Source organism: Lucilia sericata, unplaced genomic scaffold (genome assembly GCF_015586225.1).
Source record: "Lucilia sericata isolate MDLA Ls3-8-SP2 unplaced genomic scaffold, ASM1558622v1 Contig000137F_arrow, whole genome shotgun sequence".
In the NCBI taxonomy this organism is placed as follows: Eukaryota; Metazoa; Arthropoda; class Insecta; order Diptera; family Calliphoridae; genus Lucilia; species Lucilia sericata.
The window spans coordinates 385,593-404,590 of NW_023994169.1; the positions used below are offsets into that span (position 1 = coordinate 385,593).

At 28.0% G+C, this 18,998-nt stretch overlaps 1 protein-coding gene across 19 annotated transcripts in view; it reads right to left on the minus strand.

The window, feature by feature from the left end:
* The window catches only part of LOC119601032 (plasma membrane calcium-transporting ATPase 1), a 554,548-nt gene that overhangs the window by 367,440 nt on the left and 168,110 nt on the right, over positions 1–18,998 (minus strand). For all 19 annotated transcript variants that reach the window (XR_005231173.1, XR_005231172.1, XR_005231175.1 and 16 more), the window contains 3 exons: positions 961–1,274; positions 706–904; positions 410–621 (listed from right to left, as the gene is read on the minus strand). Coding sequence is in view for 14 of the 19 variants with exons in the window: in XM_037951699.1 (XP_037807627.1) it covers positions 410–621; positions 706–904; positions 961–1,274 (725 nt within the window). In the remaining 5 variants the exon portion in view is untranslated. The remainder of the gene's footprint in view (positions 1–409; positions 622–705; positions 905–960; positions 1,275–18,998) is intronic.

Genomic DNA, 18,998 nt, shown 5'->3' on the forward strand with positions numbered 1-18,998 from the left:
ATTTTGTCTATAAAATATTATCTTCCAAAAATTCGAATTTCAATAATTTAGCATTTTGTTAAACATAGATTGTAACAGCCGTATTTATTTTATAACTTAAAATTGATAAAAAATTCTAAGAAGTTTTACTAAAGTTATATTCTTAAATGTTTATTTTCTTATATCGTTATACATATATCTTTTATAAACCATTGCTAAATAACCGTATTTTATAACAATATTGCAATTTTATTCGAACGAATAAACTCAATTCTCACCAATATTGTATCAACATAAGAAGTTTTGGTAAAAATGCTTATTATAACCTTTAACCTAAAATTTTTTAACCAAATTTAGTTTACTTTAAGCATTTATTCATATTTTTATGAAATATATACAAATATTTTAATTAATAAGCAATACAACATACCTGAGAGATCATAGTAAATATCCAAATGGTATAAAAGATTGGATTTGTAAACAGTCCTTCTAAGACATTTCTCTGTCCGTGAATTTTACGGGCGTTGATTTCATTAAACAAAGTCATCATTACAAATGTATTAAAAATAATTGTGAAATGCTGAGTGGGTCCAGCGTTAAGTTCCTGTCCACGTCCAGATTCAATATCTAGTATAATATCGCCTAAGGTAATAAATAAACACATAACATATATAAGATTTAATACCATAGTTATCAAAAATAAGAAATTTACTGTTTAATACATACCGGCAAATAGAAGACCAAAAATGACTACTAATTGATACAAAGCTTGTCCCAAAATATTTTTCATCATTGTACGTGAAATCAAAGGTTTTGTGCGACCGTAAGGCTTACGCAGTAACAAATCAGGGGTTGGCAATTCAGTGGCCAATGCCAAAGATGCAAGTGTGTCCATAATTAAATTAACCCATAACATTTGCACAGCCTACAGTAAAAAGAAAACATGCTTTAAAATATGTCTTCCTATTTTGCCCTCCTTACCTTAAGTGGTGAATCTTGAACAGCACAAGCACCAATGAATGCAACAATCACAGCAACTACATTAACAGTAAGCTGGAATTGTAAAAATTTGGCAATGGAATCGTAGACGTTACGTCCCCACATAACAGCTTTAACGATACTACTAAAGTTATCATCAGTTAAAATAATATCGGAAGCTTCTTTAGCCACATCAGTACCAGCAATACCCATAGCAAAACCAACATCAGCTTTTTTCAAAGCGGGACCATCATTTGTACCATCACCGGTTACAGCAACAACTTCACGATTTTCACTAACAGAACTGTCAATGATACCTAAAATAGTAAATACAATTTTAAATTTTAGAACCTATGTAGCATAAATTTACAATATCTAATATGTATCAAATGTTCAGCATTGCAGCTTTATACAGAGTTTATAAGATTAAAATACTAGTATGAGTAGACACGAAAAATAGTATCGAGTTAATTTTTTGTGTTTATTACATTCAAAAATCCAAATCAATAAGAATAAAACTGCAAGTCGACAAGTAGTAGTAAAAAGTGCCCTTCGACACACTTTACGTACGACAACTCTAATGAAAAAGTAAAATGAAATTCCATCCGTATGAAAAAAAAAGAGAATAAAAGTCGTATGATTTACATATATTTTTTGTGTTTACACGATTGGTATAAAACAATAACAAAGTAAGATGGAAACAGCTGTTTCACTTTTTTTGTGTGCGTTTACATAAAAATACATCCCGTCGTATGATTTATATTTTTCGTGTTTACACGATTGTTATAAAACAATATAAAGTAAGATGGAACATCTGTTTCACTTTTTTTGTATGTGTTTACATAAAAAAAATTCATCCCTGATCTAATGCGACTTGCTTGTTTTTTTTAATCATTTCAAAAAATGAAGAGAGCCATACGACTGTCAAATTTTCCATCCGTGTTTTCTCTAAATGTGTGATGGTTTCATTACATATTGTGTTTAGACGATCCCATCCGTTCTCTTCTACACAAAATTTTGACAAATCATATTACTTGTGTGCTCGTGTGAAGGGGGCTTAACTGATTTCTATTTTTAAGGCACTACGCATTCTGTAGTTTCAATTTTTTATAATCAGTAGAGAACGCAATATTAAAAAAACTTTGTAGAAAATTTAGCCTTTTTAACCATTAACCGTTAATGTAAATTTTACCTACAACACGCATTTTTACACCCTTAACCTTCGTGAGAAGGGTATATATAAGTTTGTAATTCCGTTTGTAATTTCTATAATATAATTTTCCGACTCCATAAAGTATATATATAGGTAGCGGAGTTGATTAAGCTATGTCCGTCTGTCTGTCTGTCTGTCCGTCTGTGTGTTTGTTGAAATCAGTTTTTAGAGGACCCCAGATATCGGCGAGATCCGAATCTTCAATAATTCTGTTAGACATGCTTTCGAGAAGATCGCTATTTAAAATCAGCAAAATCGGTCCATAAATACCGGAGATATGAGCAAAAATCCGAGACAACCTCTAAAAATTTCATTAAAAAGACAATTTTTTTCATGCTTTGATATAAGCAACAACAACAACACTGCTTATTCATTGAGTATTTCGTTTCATATGATTGGATGGCTGTGTGTTTCATTGCCTTGTGTATATTGTTTTTGTTTCTTGGTGCATTCAGTTTCGTATGTTTGGATGTCTGTTGGTTTCATTGCGTTGTGTATTTTTTTTTTGCTTTTTGTTTGAGTATTTCGTTTCGTATGTTTCATTGCGTTGTGTATATTGTTTTTGTTTTTTGGTGTATTCAGTTTTTGTGTTTTTGTGTATTTCGTTTCGTATGTTTGGATGTCTGTTGGTTTTACTGCCTTGTTTATTTTGTTTTTTTTTTTTGTGTTTATTTCGTTTAGCGTTGTTGTTGTTCGTTTTGCTATTGCTATAATATTGATATAAACGTGAAAATGAAATCAATTAAAATTTTATAGAATTGATATTTTTTAAATACACTGTGGTGAAGGGTATATAAGATTCGGCACTGCCGAATATAGCACTCTTACTTGTTTTAATTTATTTACTTATTTGGCACTATGTTGGTTCTCCTAGTCTCTTCATATATTTTCATCAGATCTTAATCGGATGCCACGCACCTTTTTACGCCCACTTTTTGTAAAACTATTATTACACCAATTTTGCAATCACAATATGCAAAAACTACTAAACCGATTTACATGAAATTTTGCATACCGATAGGTATAAGGTTGGAAAGAACTTCAGGCTATATATAAGAACTTGATCCGATTCCACGCCCCTTTCTACGCCCACTTTTTATAAAACTATCCTTACCTTTAAGTGGAACAATAGGCTATATAAAATCATGATTTGACGTCACGATTTTTCTTATGCTCAGTTTATTCTCTATAATTGTTATAGAAAATTTTCATTCGAGACTTACAGAAAACTACTGAACCGATTTACATGAAATTTGGTATACCGATTTCAGGATCTGGATCGGACGCCACGCCCTTCTTACACCAACTTTTCAGGCATATAAAAAACTACTGATCCGATTTTCATGAAATCTGTTATAATGAATGTTGTGGAATGAACAGTACGACACATATGAGACATTTTTTGCTCTTTCACTACATAACTAATAAACTTATTCTCATAAAATTTTGCATTTAATAGGTCTAACCCCAGAAGTTAAAAAAAAAACTATATGATAATATTTTAATGCTACGCACATTTTTATGTTCGCTTTTTGAATAACAGCTATAACACCAAATTTCTAGGCTAAATATAAAAAACATGAACCGATTTTCAAGAAATTTGGCAACAGACAGTGTATTTTTAGAAACAACTTTTTGATCTGGATTTTATACTTCATGAAATTTTGCATGACAATAGTTCTATCGAGGAAGGTTAAGTTAGTTTGATGAAGAGAATGTTTAATACATGAAATCCGAATAAATACACCTATACCACTAATTTCGGGCCTGTTATGATCTTAATGAAATGCAATCACCTTTTTCCGTCCATTTTTGGTTATATTTATAATGCTCATGATATATACTTCTTATAGTATATGAGAATTATTATTTAGGTAGTTAAAATTTTAATCAAACATTTATTTTTATTTGAAAACTCTAAAATTTTTGTAGGTTCTTAACTTATTTTACGATTAGGTAAAATAAGAATCTGTAATCAATTTAATTTATTATCAAAAATCGATTTTCATCTAAGGCGTAAAATCGGTTGTGGATTCGTATACACCATCACTTATATTTTCCACGCGAAAAATATTCTTATTTCAAAACCTGTAATCCGCTGTATATCCTCAAAAAAAAAAAAAAAAACTATTTTATCGGAAATTTTTTATCAAAGTTATATTGTTATAGATCTGTATATATTACTTCCATCACTTATATTTTCCACCGGAAAACTATTTTTATTTCACAACCTTTAATTTGCTGTATATCCTCAGAAATTTTAAAAGAGATTCGGATGTAGTTTCCTACGATCGAAAAAACTATAAACTATATTAGATCTTGAATGAATGTCTACGATGCCACTTTTGTATGCAGTACTGAACAAAAAAACTATAACTATATTAGATCTTGAATGAATGTCTACGATGTCACTTTTGTATACAGTACTGAACGAAAACCGCTCCTAAAATAGGGTAAATAATATATTCATATTACATTTTTCACAAAAATTCGAATTTTAAACTTAAATCTACAAATCCATCTCGAAAATCATTTATATCTCCCCTTAAAATTTCTATTTATACAACTCTTTAAAAATTTACTTTAAATAACTTTCAATTCGAGAAAAAAAGTAAAGAACCGTAATCACTCATATTTTTCATACAAAAATATAAAATTTAAATTTATTGTTAAATCGAGATAACAATAAAAAACTGCAATAAGTTAAAAAAACCATCAAAAATTATCTTGATATAAATTCGGTTGCCATTTTTTAAATGCAGCTCAAATCTAAAAAACCATGTTATGTATTTGACTAACAATTAGAGTATCCTGAAAGACAGCACTTTTGCAAATCTTATATAGGTATACTTCTGAAACGATGCATATAAAGCATTGTTCATATAAAATATGGATGAATTCATCTTTCAATATCTTTTTATACTTTTAGAAAAATATCTACCAAAAAATCCGCACGTATGTAGCACCGTATTTATTCCAAGCTTTTCAAATTAAATAATGATTTTGAATAATTCCAGCACACATTTTCCATTTACCATTAACAAATTCCGAAATTTTTCAATTAGAGGAAGATGTGGATATTTTAATAAGTAAAATTATTTGGTAACTTTTTTGTATATCTAACGATATTTGATCTTTAAACCTTTATTTCTTCGGATTTAATAAGTGGTGTTTAATTCCATCCATGAATTCCATGTAATGAATAAAAATAATATTTTTAAACATACTTTTTTATAAATGGATGTATTTTTGAAAAACGAAAAAACGGTGGTTTTACTCTTTAATGAAGAACTCAAAATTATTTGTCAAATTAAAAGTAGTTTTGTTTTCTCTGTCAATATTCAAGGATTCTTCATATTTTCCTAGGGCAGAAAAAAACGTAATTTTGTTCTTTTTAAAGAAATTTGAAATCAATGAGCCCAAATTTTTCATGATTTTGGGCAGAACTTCTCATAATCGTTTCAGAGTTTTTTTCAATTGCATGTATTTTTTCGAACAGCAAAAAATCGCTTGAAATTTTATACGGTACGTATTTTTGAAATTAATAAAATGCCCCGAAAACTTTTGCCTCTTTACACCAGGGGCACTACAATTCAAAGTACGGTGTGACGTAATTTAAACTTTAAATCTACTGCACATTGAAAAAATAAAAACAATCATTTGAAAGTGTCCTTAGTTCCTCAAAAAAAGTTTTTTAAATTTTTCTACAAAATTTTGACTAAAATTTCCTAATTTAAGCTCATTTTCAATTTCTAAACTTTTAGGACTTTTTGGTCCAGAAACTGACTTTAAGGATTAAAAAAAGGCAGAAAAATAAAATAACTATTTTATCGTTATAAGATAAATTTTGATATCTATTTCAAAAAAGTTTTCCCTATTACTCAAATAACTTTGTCAGTTTTCAAGCTACGACAGTTTCGTATACTAGTTTTAAACCATAAGAAACGCACTTTCTTTTGATATTATTCAAAAATCTTGTGTTCATAAAATTTATCAAATTTGCATATCATAACAATTTTGGTACAGAGTACATTTCTTAACACAATGTATTTTCCCTATTCACGCAAATAACTTTGTCAGTTTTCAAGCTACGACAGTTTCGTATACCTCATTTTAATCCATAAGAAACGCACTTTCTTTTAATATATCACATATTCTAAAATTTTAAGTTCATAAAATTTATCAAATTTGCATATAATTACAATTTTTGTATAGAGTAAATTTCTTAGTATATTGTATTTTCCCTATTCACGCAAATAACTTTGTCAGTTTTCAAGCTACGACAGTTTCGTATACCTCATTTTAATCCATAAGAAACGCACTTTCTTTTGATATATCACTTATTCAAAAAGTGAATAGAATAGAGACAACCTCTAAAAATTTCATTAAAAAGACAATTTTTTTCATGCTTTGATATAAGCAACAACAACAACACTGCTTATTCATTGAGTATTTCGTTTCATATGATTGGATGGCTGTGTGTTTCATTGCCTTGTGTATATTGTTTTTGTTTCTTGGTGCATTCAGTTTCGTATGTTTGGATGTCTGTTGGTTTCATTGCGTTGTGTATTTTTTTTTTGCTTTTTGTTTGAGTATTTCGTTTCGTATGTTTCATTGCGTTGTGTATATTGTTTTTGTTTTTTGGTGTATTCAGTTTTTGTGTTTTTGTGTATTTCGTTTCGTATGTTTGGATGTCTGTTGGTTTTACTGCCTTGTTTATTTTGTTTTTTTTTTTTGTGTTTATTTCGTTTAGCGTTGTTGTTGTTCGTTTTGCTATTGCTATAATATTGATATAAACGTGAAAATGAAATCAATTAAAATTTTATAGAATTGATATTTTTTAAATACACTGTGGTGAAGGGTATATAAGATTCGGCACTGCCGAATATAGCACTCTTACTTGTTTTAATTTATTTACTTATTTGGCACTATGTTGGTTCTCCTAGTCTCTTCATATATTTTCATCAGATCTTAATCGGATGCCACGCACCTTTTTACGCCCACTTTTTGTAAAACTATTATTACACCAATTTTGCAATCACAATATGCAAAAACTACTAAACCGATTTACATGAAATTTTGCATACCGATAGGTATAAGGTTGGAAAGAACTTCAGGCTATATATAAGAACTTGATCCGATTCCACGCCCCTTTCTACGCCCACTTTTTATAAAACTATCCTTACCTTTAAGTGGAACAATAGGCTATATAAAATCATGATTTGACGTCACGATTTTTCTTATGCTCAGTTTATTCTCTATAATTGTTATAGAAAATTTTCATTCGAGACTTACAGAAAACTACTGAACCGATTTACATGAAATTTGGTATACCGATTTCAGGATCTGGATCGGACGCCACGCCCTTCTTACACCAACTTTTCAGGCATATAAAAAACTACTGATCCGATTTTCATGAAATCTGTTATAATGAATGTTGTGGAATGAACAGTACGACACATATGAGACATTTTTTGCTCTTTCACTACATAACTAATAAACTTATTCTCATAAAATTTTGCATTTAATAGGTCTAACCCCAGAAGTTAAAAAAAAAACTATATGATAATATTTTAATGCTACGCACATTTTTATGTTCGCTTTTTGAATAACAGCTATAACACCAAATTTCTAGGCTAAATATAAAAAACATGAACCGATTTTCAAGAAATTTGGCAACAGACAGTGTATTTTTAGAAACAACTTTTTGATCTGGATTTTATACTTCATGAAATTTTGCATGACAATAGTTCTATCGAGGAAGGTTAAGTTAGTTTGATGAAGAGAATGTTTAATACATGAAATCCGAATAAATACACCTATACCACTAATTTCGGGCCTGTTATGATCTTAATGAAATGCAATCACCTTTTTCCGTCCATTTTTGGTTATATTTATAATGCTCATGATATATACTTCTTATAGTATATGAGAATTATTATTTAGGTAGTTAAAATTTTAATCAAACATTTATTTTTATTTGAAAACTCTAAAATTTTTGTAGGTTCTTAACTTATTTTACGATTAGGTAAAATAAGAATCTGTAATCAATTTAATTTATTATCAAAAATCGATTTTCATCTAAGGCGTAAAATCGGTTGTGGATTCGTATACACCATCACTTATATTTTCCACGCGAAAAATATTCTTATTTCAAAACCTGTAATCCGCTGTATATCCTCAAAAAAAAAAAAAAAAAAACTATTTTATCGGAAATTTTTTATCAAAGTTATATTGTTATAGATCTGTATATATTACTTCCATCACTTATATTTTCCACCGGAAAACTATTTTTATTTCACAACCTTTAATTTGCTGTATATCCTCAGAAATTTTAAAAGAGATTCGGATGTAGTTTCCTACGATCGAAAAAACTATAAACTATATTAGATCTTGAATGAATGTCTACGATGCCACTTTTGTATGCAGTACTGAACAAAAAAACTATAACTATATTAGATCTTGAATGAATGTCTACGATGTCACTTTTGTATACAGTACTGAACGAAAACCGCTCCTAAAATAGGGTAAATAATATATTCATATTACATTTTTCACAAAAATTCGAATTTTAAACTTAAATCTACAAATCCATCTCGAAAATCATTTATATCTCCCCTTAAAATTTCTATTTATACAACTCTTTAAAAATTTACTTTAAATAACTTTCAATTCGAGAAAAAAAGTAAAGAACCGTAATCACTCATATTTTTCATACAAAAATATAAAATTTAAATTTATTGTTAAATCGAGATAACAATAAAAAACTGCAATAAGTTAAAAAAACCATCAAAAATTATCTTGATATAAATTCGGTTGCCATTTTTTAAATGCAGCTCAAATCTAAAAAACCATGTTATGTATTTGACTAACAATTAGAGTATCCTGAAAGACAGCACTTTTGCAAATCTTATATAGGTATACTTCTGAAACGATGCATATAAAGCATTGTTCATATAAAATATGGATGAATTCATCTTTCAATATCTTTTTATACTTTTAGAAAAATATCTACCAAAAAATCCGCACGTATGTAGCACCGTATTTATTCCAAGCTTTTCAAATTAAATAATGATTTTGAATAATTCCAGCACACATTTTCCATTTACCATTAACAAATTCCGAAATTTTTCAATTAGAGGAAGATGTGGATATTTTAATAAGTAAAATTATTTGGTAACTTTTTTGTATATCTAACGATATTTGATCTTTAAACCTTTATTTCTTCGGATTTAATAAGTGGTGTTTAATTCCATCCATGAATTCCATGTAATGAATAAAAATAATATTTTTAAACATACTTTTTTATAAATGGATGTATTTTTGAAAAACGAAAAAACGGTGGTTTTACTCTTTAATGAAGAACTCAAAATTATTTGTCAAATTAAAAGTAGTTTTGTTTTCTCTGTCAATATTCAAGGATTCTTCATATTTTCCTAGGGCAGAAAAAAACGTAATTTTGTTCTTTTTAAAGAAATTTGAAATCAATGAGCCCAAATTTTTCATGATTTTGGGCAGAACTTCTCATAATCGTTTCAGAGTTTTTTTCAATTGCATGTATTTTTTCGAACAGCAAAAAATCGCTTGAAATTTTATACGGTACGTATTTTTGAAATTAATAAAATGCCCCGAAAACTTTTGCCTCTTTACACCAGGGGCACTACAATTCAAAGTACGGTGTGACGTAATTTAAACTTTAAATCTACTGCACATTGAAAAAATAAAAACAATCATTTGAAAGTGTCCTTAGTTCCTCAAAAAAAGTTTTTTAAATTTTTCTACAAAATTTTGACTAAAATTTCCTAATTTAAGCTCATTTTCAATTTCTAAACTTTTAAGGACTTTTTGGTCCAGAAACTGACTTTAAGGATTAAAAAAAGGCAGAAAAATAAAATAACTATTTTATCGTTATAAGATAAATTTTGATATCTATTTCAAAAAAGTTTTCCCTATTACTCAAATAACTTTGTCAGTTTTCAAGCTACGACAGTTTCGTATACTAGTTTTAAACCATAAGAAACGCACTTTCTTTTGATATTATTCAAAAATCTTGTGTTCATAAAATTTATCAAATTTGCATATCATAACAATTTTGGTACAGAGTACATTTCTTAACACAATGTATTTTCCCTATTCACGCAAATAACTTTGTCAGTTTTCAAGCTACGACAGTTTCGTATACCTCATTTTAATCCATAAGAAACGCACTTTCTTTTAATATATCACATATTCTAAAATTTTAAGTTCATAAAATTTATCAAATTTGCATATAATTACAATTTTTGTATAGAGTAAATTTCTTAGTATATTGTATTTTCCCTATTCACGCAAATAACTTTGTCAGTTTTCAAGCTACGACAGTTTCGTATACCTCATTTTAATCCATAAGAAACGCACTTTCTTTTGATATATCACTTATTCAAAAATCTTAAGTTCCTAAAATTTATAAAATTTGCATATCATTACAATTTTGGTACAGAGTACATTTCTTAGAACAATGTATTTTCGTTATTCACCCAAATAACTGTCAATTTTCAAGCTACGACAGTTTCGTATACCTCATTTTAATCCATAGGAAACGAACTTTCTTCTAATATATCTTAAGTTCATAAAATTGATTAAATTAGCATATCAGTACAATTTTGGTACACAGTAAATTTCTTAGTATATTGTATTTTCCCTCTTCACACAAATATCTTTGTCAGTCTTCAAGCTTGAAATTTTATACGGAAATTTTAATGGTACGTATTCTTGAAATTAATAAAATGCCCCGAAGACTTTTGCCTCTTTACAGCAGGGGCACTACAATTCGAAGTACTGTGTGACATAATTTAAACTGAACAGTTCTTTAAATCTACTGCACATAAAACAAATCATTTGAAAGTGTCCTTAGTTCCCTACCAGTGATTGAAAATGCTGATTTCAGTATAATTTCTCAAAAAAAGTTTTTTAAATTTTTCTACAAATTAATAAAAATTTCCTAATTTAAGCTCATTTTCAATTTCTAAACTTTGAAGGACTTTTTGGTCCAGAAACTGACTTTAAGGAATAAAAAAAGGCAGAAAAATAAAATAACTATCGTTATAAGATATTTGATATCTATTTCAAAAAAAGTCATTATAGATAGAAAAATATTCTCGTAACCTTTTGAAGAAAGCAGCTATATATATATATATATATATATATATATATATATATATATATATATAGATCTCGATCCGATGCCACTTTTTATAAAACTCCTTACCTATTTCCTATCCTATAATTATATGACAGAGACTGTCTGTATGTTACGCTTTCACGGCCTTTCATGATTTGACGTCACGATTCCTCTTATGCTCACTTTTTTCTATATAATTGTTATACAAAATTTTCATTCGAAACTTACAGAAAACTACTGAACCGTTTTACATGAAATTTGGTATACCGATAGGTCTGCCAACTTTTTGTAAAACAATCATTAAACCAAATTTACGTTCAAGCATACAAAAAAGTACTAATCCGATTTTCATGAAATCTGTTATAATGAATGTTGTGGAATGAACAGTACGACACATTACATCTTCTAAACGTATAATATATAATAATAAATATATCTGAGACTATTTTACCGATTTACATAAAATTCAGCATATTAATAGGTCTGACCTCAGAAGTTAAAAATGACTCTATATGGTATTGATTGGATGCTATGCACATTTTTATGTTCACTTTTAAAATAACAGCTATAACACCAAATTTCTAGGCTAAATATAAAAAAAATGAACCAATTTTCAAGAAATTTGGCAACAGACAGTGTATTTTTGGAAACAACTTTTTGATCTGTATTTTATGCTTCACGAAATTTTTCATGACAATAATTCTACCGTGGAAGGTTAGTTTGAGGAAGAGAATGTTTAATACATCAAATCCGAATAAATACAGCTATACCACTAATTTCGAGCCTGTTGTGATCTTAATGAAATGCAATGACCTTTTTCCGTTCATTTTTTGTTACATTTATAATGCTCATGATATATACTTCTAATAGTATATGAGAATTATTATTTAGGTAGTTAAATTTTTAATCAAAAATTTATTTTTATTTGAAAACTCTAAAATGTTTGTAGGTCCTTAACTTACTTTACGATTAGGTAAAATAAAAATCTGTAATCAATTTAATTTATTATCAAAAATCGATTTTCATCTAAAGCTTAAAATCGGTTGTAGATTCGTATATCCCCTCACTTATATTTTCCACCGGAAAACTAATCTTATTTCAAAACCTGTAATCCGCTGTATATCCTAAAAAAAATATTTTAAAACAGAATCGGATATAGTTTACTACGATCAAGAAATAACATATGAAAATTTTTTATCAATGTTATATTGTTGTAGATCCGTATATTCCTATCGCTTATATTTTCCAGACCTGGGCGATTTCCATTAATTTTGCATTAACATTAAATTAAAAAAAAATTAATTTAATGTAAAAAATATTGCATTAACATTAAATTTTTAAAATTTAATGCATTAAATTTCCATTAACATTAAATATTTTTGAATTTAATGCATTAATTTTACATTAACATTAAATATTTTTCAAATTAATGCATTAATTTTGCATTAACATTAAATATATCTGAATTTAGTGCATTAATTTTACATTAACATTAAATAAGCAATAAAATTAATGCATTAATATTCCATTAACATTAATATATATAAAAATTGATAAACATAAATAAAAATACACCTCAAAAGACCTCGATCTAACTAAACAACTAAAATTAAATAGGTTAAAGTCCTTTTTAATAACTCCTATATTCCATTCAAACTTGTGTGTTTTAAATATGATATTTATATAAGATTCCACAGACAAAATAAACTAAAAAAGGAATATCTGGGAAGTGATATTATTCTTCTAATATGTATTATCGAGTATAGGACTTATTAGAAAGGACTTTAACAAAATAAACTAAAAATGGAATATCTGGGAAGTGATACTATTCTTCTAATATGTATTATCGAGTATAGGACTTATTAGAAAGGACTTTAACACATTCAATTTTACTTGAATTTTGTTAGACCGAGGTCTTTAGCGCTGTATTCTTATTTTTATAAATTTTTTTATACATTAATGTTAATGGAAAATTAATGCATTAATTTTATTATTTATTATTTAATGTTAATGGAAAATTAATGCATTAAATTCAAAAATATTTAATGTTAATGCAAAATTAATGCATTAATTTCACAAATATTTAATGTTAATGTAAAATTAATGCATTAAATTTAAAAATATTTAATGTTAATGCAAATTTAATGCATTAAATGTACCCATGTTAATGTTAATGCAATAAACTTGCATTAACATTAATTTTTTTTAATGTAGAAAAAATTGTTAATGCATTAACACATTTAATGCATTTATCCCAGGTCTGATATTTTCCACCTACGATGCCACTTTAGTATGCAGAATAAAAACTACTGAACAAAAATCGCTCCTAAAATAGGGTAAATAATATATTCACATTACATTTTTCACAAAAATTCGAATTTTAAAATTAAATCTACAAATCCATCTAGAAAATCGTTTATATCTCCCCTTAAAATTACTATTTATATAACCGTTAGGTTAGGTTTGGTTGATAGGAGGATGTATACTACATCAAATCCGAAGAAATACACCTAGGCCACTATTGGGCCTGTTGTGCGCTCCTTAAAGATCCGTAATCATATATCAAAAATATAAAATTTAAATCTATTGTTAAATCGATATAACAATAAAAATCTGCAATAAGTTAAATAAACCATCAAAAAATTATGTTGATATAAATTCGGTTGTCATTTTTTCTTTCAATATCTTTTTATACTTTTAGAAAATTATCCACCAAAAATTCTGCACGTATGTAGCGCCGTATTTATTCCAAGCTTTTCAAATTAAATAATGATTTTGAATAATTCCAGCACACATTTTCCATTAACAAATTCCGAAATTTTTTAATTAATGGAAGATGTGGATATTTTAATAAGTAAAATTATTTGGGTAACTTTTTTGTATTTCTAACGATATTTGATCTTTAAACCTTTATTTCTTCGGATTTAATAAGTGGTGTCTAAATCCATCCTGGATGCATAAGCTAATTGATAACAAGTGAGAGTGTATGCCTAAAGCAGGCTACACACCATAATATTCAATAAAACGACATGTCAAAAATTTCAAATAAAATTAAAAATATTATAGTGTAGATACAAAATATAATAAAACTTACTGAAAATACGGATGGAAGATTGAAAATCGTATGATTTTTTAAAATTTTTTGAAAAATTTCAATACGATTGGATTTTTTTCATTTCATTTTTATTTAAACAAAGAAAAAAATAACGACTTCTCTCATAGTGTGTAGGCAGCTTTAACAGGAATGCTCCTCTATAAACATCAAATTAACTGAAGATCACCTTATATTAGAGATAAGGTTAATTATTGACCGTTTTTCATAATTTTTTGTAGGCCAATCCCTTCCCGACACTTTCCGCATGAAATTCGGTAGGAAGATTTACGTTCATATAAATGTTTCTAAAGTAATTTTCTTATAGACCGATCCTCAAAACATTTGGTAGATAGATTTTAACTCGTATAAAACATATGTGTGTCGAATTTCATCACTTTTCTGATATTTTTAAGTCAGTAATGAGCTTTAAAGTAATTTTCTGAAGGGCAGCTTATATGGGTGTCAATCATATGCAGATTCTCATAAAAGTCAGCAGAGAGGTTCTGGCTCGCAGTAATGAGCATTAAATTATTATTATGAAGGGGATCTTATAGGGGGGTAAGGTCAATTATGGACCGATCCTCATAAAATTTGGTAGGGAGATTTTGGATCATAAGAAACTTTTTTATGTCGAATTTCATCGCCATACTCGTACTTTTAAAATAGATATGTCTGTTAAAGCTGTTTTTCGGGTTTCCACTTGTATGGGGGTTTGCAGCCTTTTTAATAGGTTCATATCTTCGGGTCGTGGACAATTTGTCTCTTCTAATACTGAATCCTCTGTAATACTGCCCGTTAAAAGTGGCGTTCCACAGGGATCGGTAATTGGGCCCTTATTGTACACGACGTTCCTTAATGACTTATTTGGACATTTAAATATTGGCAAATGCTTTGCATTTGCATATGCTGACGATATTCAGGTCGTTTTTTGTGGTAAACAACAGAAGGTTGCGGTTTTTCAATCCATTGTGGATTACGGAGTACAGTGTATCTCCGAATGGATGTCTAATAATATGTTCACTATGAATGTTCTTCAAAGCCATGCTATTCTCACCTACGCGGAATGTTATACAAGGTATAACATTAACAATGAATAATGTTGCTGTAGAGTTTGTTGATGAAATTAAAATTTTAGGTGTAATGATTGACAATCGATTGAATTTTGAACGGCAAATCTCACACCTCATATGTACTGTCAACTTTTCGCTAAAGAAACTGTATAGGGTTAACTTGTATTTACCATTACATTTTAAATATAGAATTGTTCATAGCATTATTTTTGTACTGTATGGAAGTACATACAGGTACATTTGCGTACAATATGGATAGGCCACATACTATTTAAACGGGTGGTAAGATATCTATTTTCTTTGCGTCTGCATTCTAGTGTATCCCTTTATGTAGAACGGTTTTTAGGGACGTCCTTTTTAAATTTTGTAGCTATAAGATTATTGTTGCATTTTTAAACTATATTTCGTAATGGTTATCCAACTATTATATTGAATTTTTTTTAGATTTACCAGATCTTCTAGATCTACTTTAATAATTGTTCCTCGTAATTCTTCCTGGATACATTATTTTAATTCTTTGCCAGAAGTTTTAAGACACTTTAATGGTTTATATCATCTTTACAAGAGAAAACTTATTCAATATAGTATTTCACATCAAATTTATTAAATCGGAATTTTTTTTTTTTGGGAATGCTAAATGATTATAACTATATACTACATTTAATTATTTTTATATATTTTTTATTAATTATTTATTGATGCATGAATTAACTTTTATATAACTAGTAATAGTGTGGATTACTGTAATTTATTAATTGGCCAATAAGGCTTACAAATTACAAATGAAATAAATAAAAGTAAAAAAATGCCCCAGAAGACTTTTGCCTCTTTACACCAGCACTACAATTCAAAGTACGGTGACCTAATTGAACAGTTCTTTAAATCTACTGCACATGGAAAAAATAAAACAAATAATTTGAAAGTGTCCTTAGTTCCCTACCAGTGATTGATTTCAGTATAATTTCTCAAAAAAAAAAAACAATTTTTATTATTTTTTTTTTAATATTTTGGTATTTTCCTACATAAAAAATCAACCATCAGATTAATTATGAAATGTATTGAAATTCTCTGTGAATTACCGTATTCAGTGCACTTTTTCGACACTTATATTTGTGCTAAAATAAATTAATTAAAATTCATCATATGGGATGTATTCTTCACTGACACTACTGTCATACACTTCCCAATCACCAAAAGTGTTGTCTGGTAGATCCTCCAGTAATTAACTTCATTTATCAATTCCTGTTTCATCAATTTCTTGGCAATATTTGGAAAAATAATGGAAAAATCTAAATGTGAACTGATTTTATTATAAAGATAATCAGTAGCACCTACAAGCCTTCTAAAATATTTACCAAAAAGGACATAAACATCCTTAATAGGTAATTAAGATATATGAAAAAATAGGCATGGGTAGTCACATTGTACCCAAGCGAGTACACTAATATTTAAACTTATAAAAATTAACTTAAAAAACAATTTTTAATTATTTTTTTAAACAAAATCCTCATGGGCTGATCTGTTTACTTTATTTTTCTGTAAAATTCTAATCCATTCATCTCAAAATGAATGAGTTTGACATCAAATTGCAATGAAAGGGGCGAAAAATCGAAAAATTGAAAAACTCTGTTGAAAATTTACCGTTATGTTTTTATGTCTTTATAATTCGGTACAATTACTATTTAGATCCTAAAGTAATGTTCCAAAAATCAAATTTAAAAAAAACTCAGTAATATGGATAATCTAGCATTATAAAACCGGTTGTTTTTTTGTACCAATGCGTGTACAGTGGGAACGAATGGGTTAAGGGACTTTTTGGTCCATAAACTGACTTTAAGGATTAAAAAAGGCAGAAAAATATAATAACTATTTTATAGTTATAAGCTAAATTTGATATCTATTTAAAAGAAGTCATTACAAATAGAAAAATATTCTCTTTACTTTTCGAAGAAACCCGGGCAACGCTGGGTACACGCAGCTAGTTGCCCCTTATTTTACTACCAGTTCCGTGATAACGTGAGTGAGTTTATAGTGAACCAAAAATACCATACTGTGTAAAAATTAGGAAAAAATATCCAAATATGTATATTGCCTTGCATTTTCAGATTAGCTATTTTTGGCTATCCTTTTTAGTTTTTTCTCGTAATTTATACATTAAATGCTGATAGATTTTTTAATTCTCTTATATTTAAATTTATAATATTTTTCTAGTTAATAAAATAATGTCTTATTTAGGATTATAATAATGTATTGTCAAACAAAATGCCCAGCAGTTCGACAAAGTCAATGCACACGTAAAAAAAAGGGATTTACACAATCGTGTAACCACATGATTGACCCTAACTTGTATATATTGCGAAGATAGTTGTCACTTTACTGTACTTCAGAATGTAGATATACACATCTATTGGAGATACATCTGTTATTTTCCATTAAAGGCTAATACATGCAGGTTGTATCTTATTTGTATGTTTTTGGTCAAAAGTCACGAATCACTTAGAATCACTTTCTTAGATTATCCATCTTTGTTATTAACGATAAAAACATTTCCGGAAATTTTAGATCGATTGTTTTGATATTCAACATAATTGATCCCTGAGTAAAATAATATCGTGTGACAAAATTCATCGAATTATCTTTTGCAGTTTCTGAGAAAACTTTTAAAAATTAAGGAACAAATTTGTGCAAGCCTGTTGTGTAGTGTATGAGGGTGTTTTGTGTTTGTACAAATGCTTGCTGTTTGTTTGTACAAATTTCAAAAAATTTTGATTTTTACACAAATATATTCAATTTTTGTCAAACCGTTTGTATGGTTTATATTCATAAACCATACATTCCAAACAAAAATATGTATATTTAGTAGCATATTTAACAAAAATACAGAATCTGGAAAAATCGGTCCAAGGACACGCCCACCTCCCTTATAACCTAAAAACGAAATTGTAACTATATTTTTCATCAGAATATATCCAAAATTAGATTATAAGTGTTTGATAAGATAATTGTCAAAAGCGTTGTATATAAAAAAAACGGTTTAAGGACACGCCCACCTCCCATATAACCTTAAGCATAAAAACGTTATACCTACATTTTTGATCAGAATGATTTCGAAATGTACATACATAAGTTAAAATAATTGTTTTTGAAAATTTTATGCTAAATTTTGTTTCAATCGCTCCAAGGTTTTGTTATGCTCCCATATTTTCTTTTATTAAAAATAATTTTAAAAAGTTCAAATACTAACAGATTGTTATATACAGGGTACGGATAGCGATCGAATTCAATTCATTTTCAATTCAATTTCTTTTTCCCGCGAATAAATCTTTTTGACTCGCGAGTCAAATAATCAAAATCAAAATATATCTACATTTTAAAATAAACTTATAATAATGAATATTCTACAACATTTCATAAAGATACTTATAATAAGTTTATTTTAATGGAAATTATGAATACTTTTAAAATAACGCTTAAAAAATGCTTCGTATAGCAACAATATTTGCA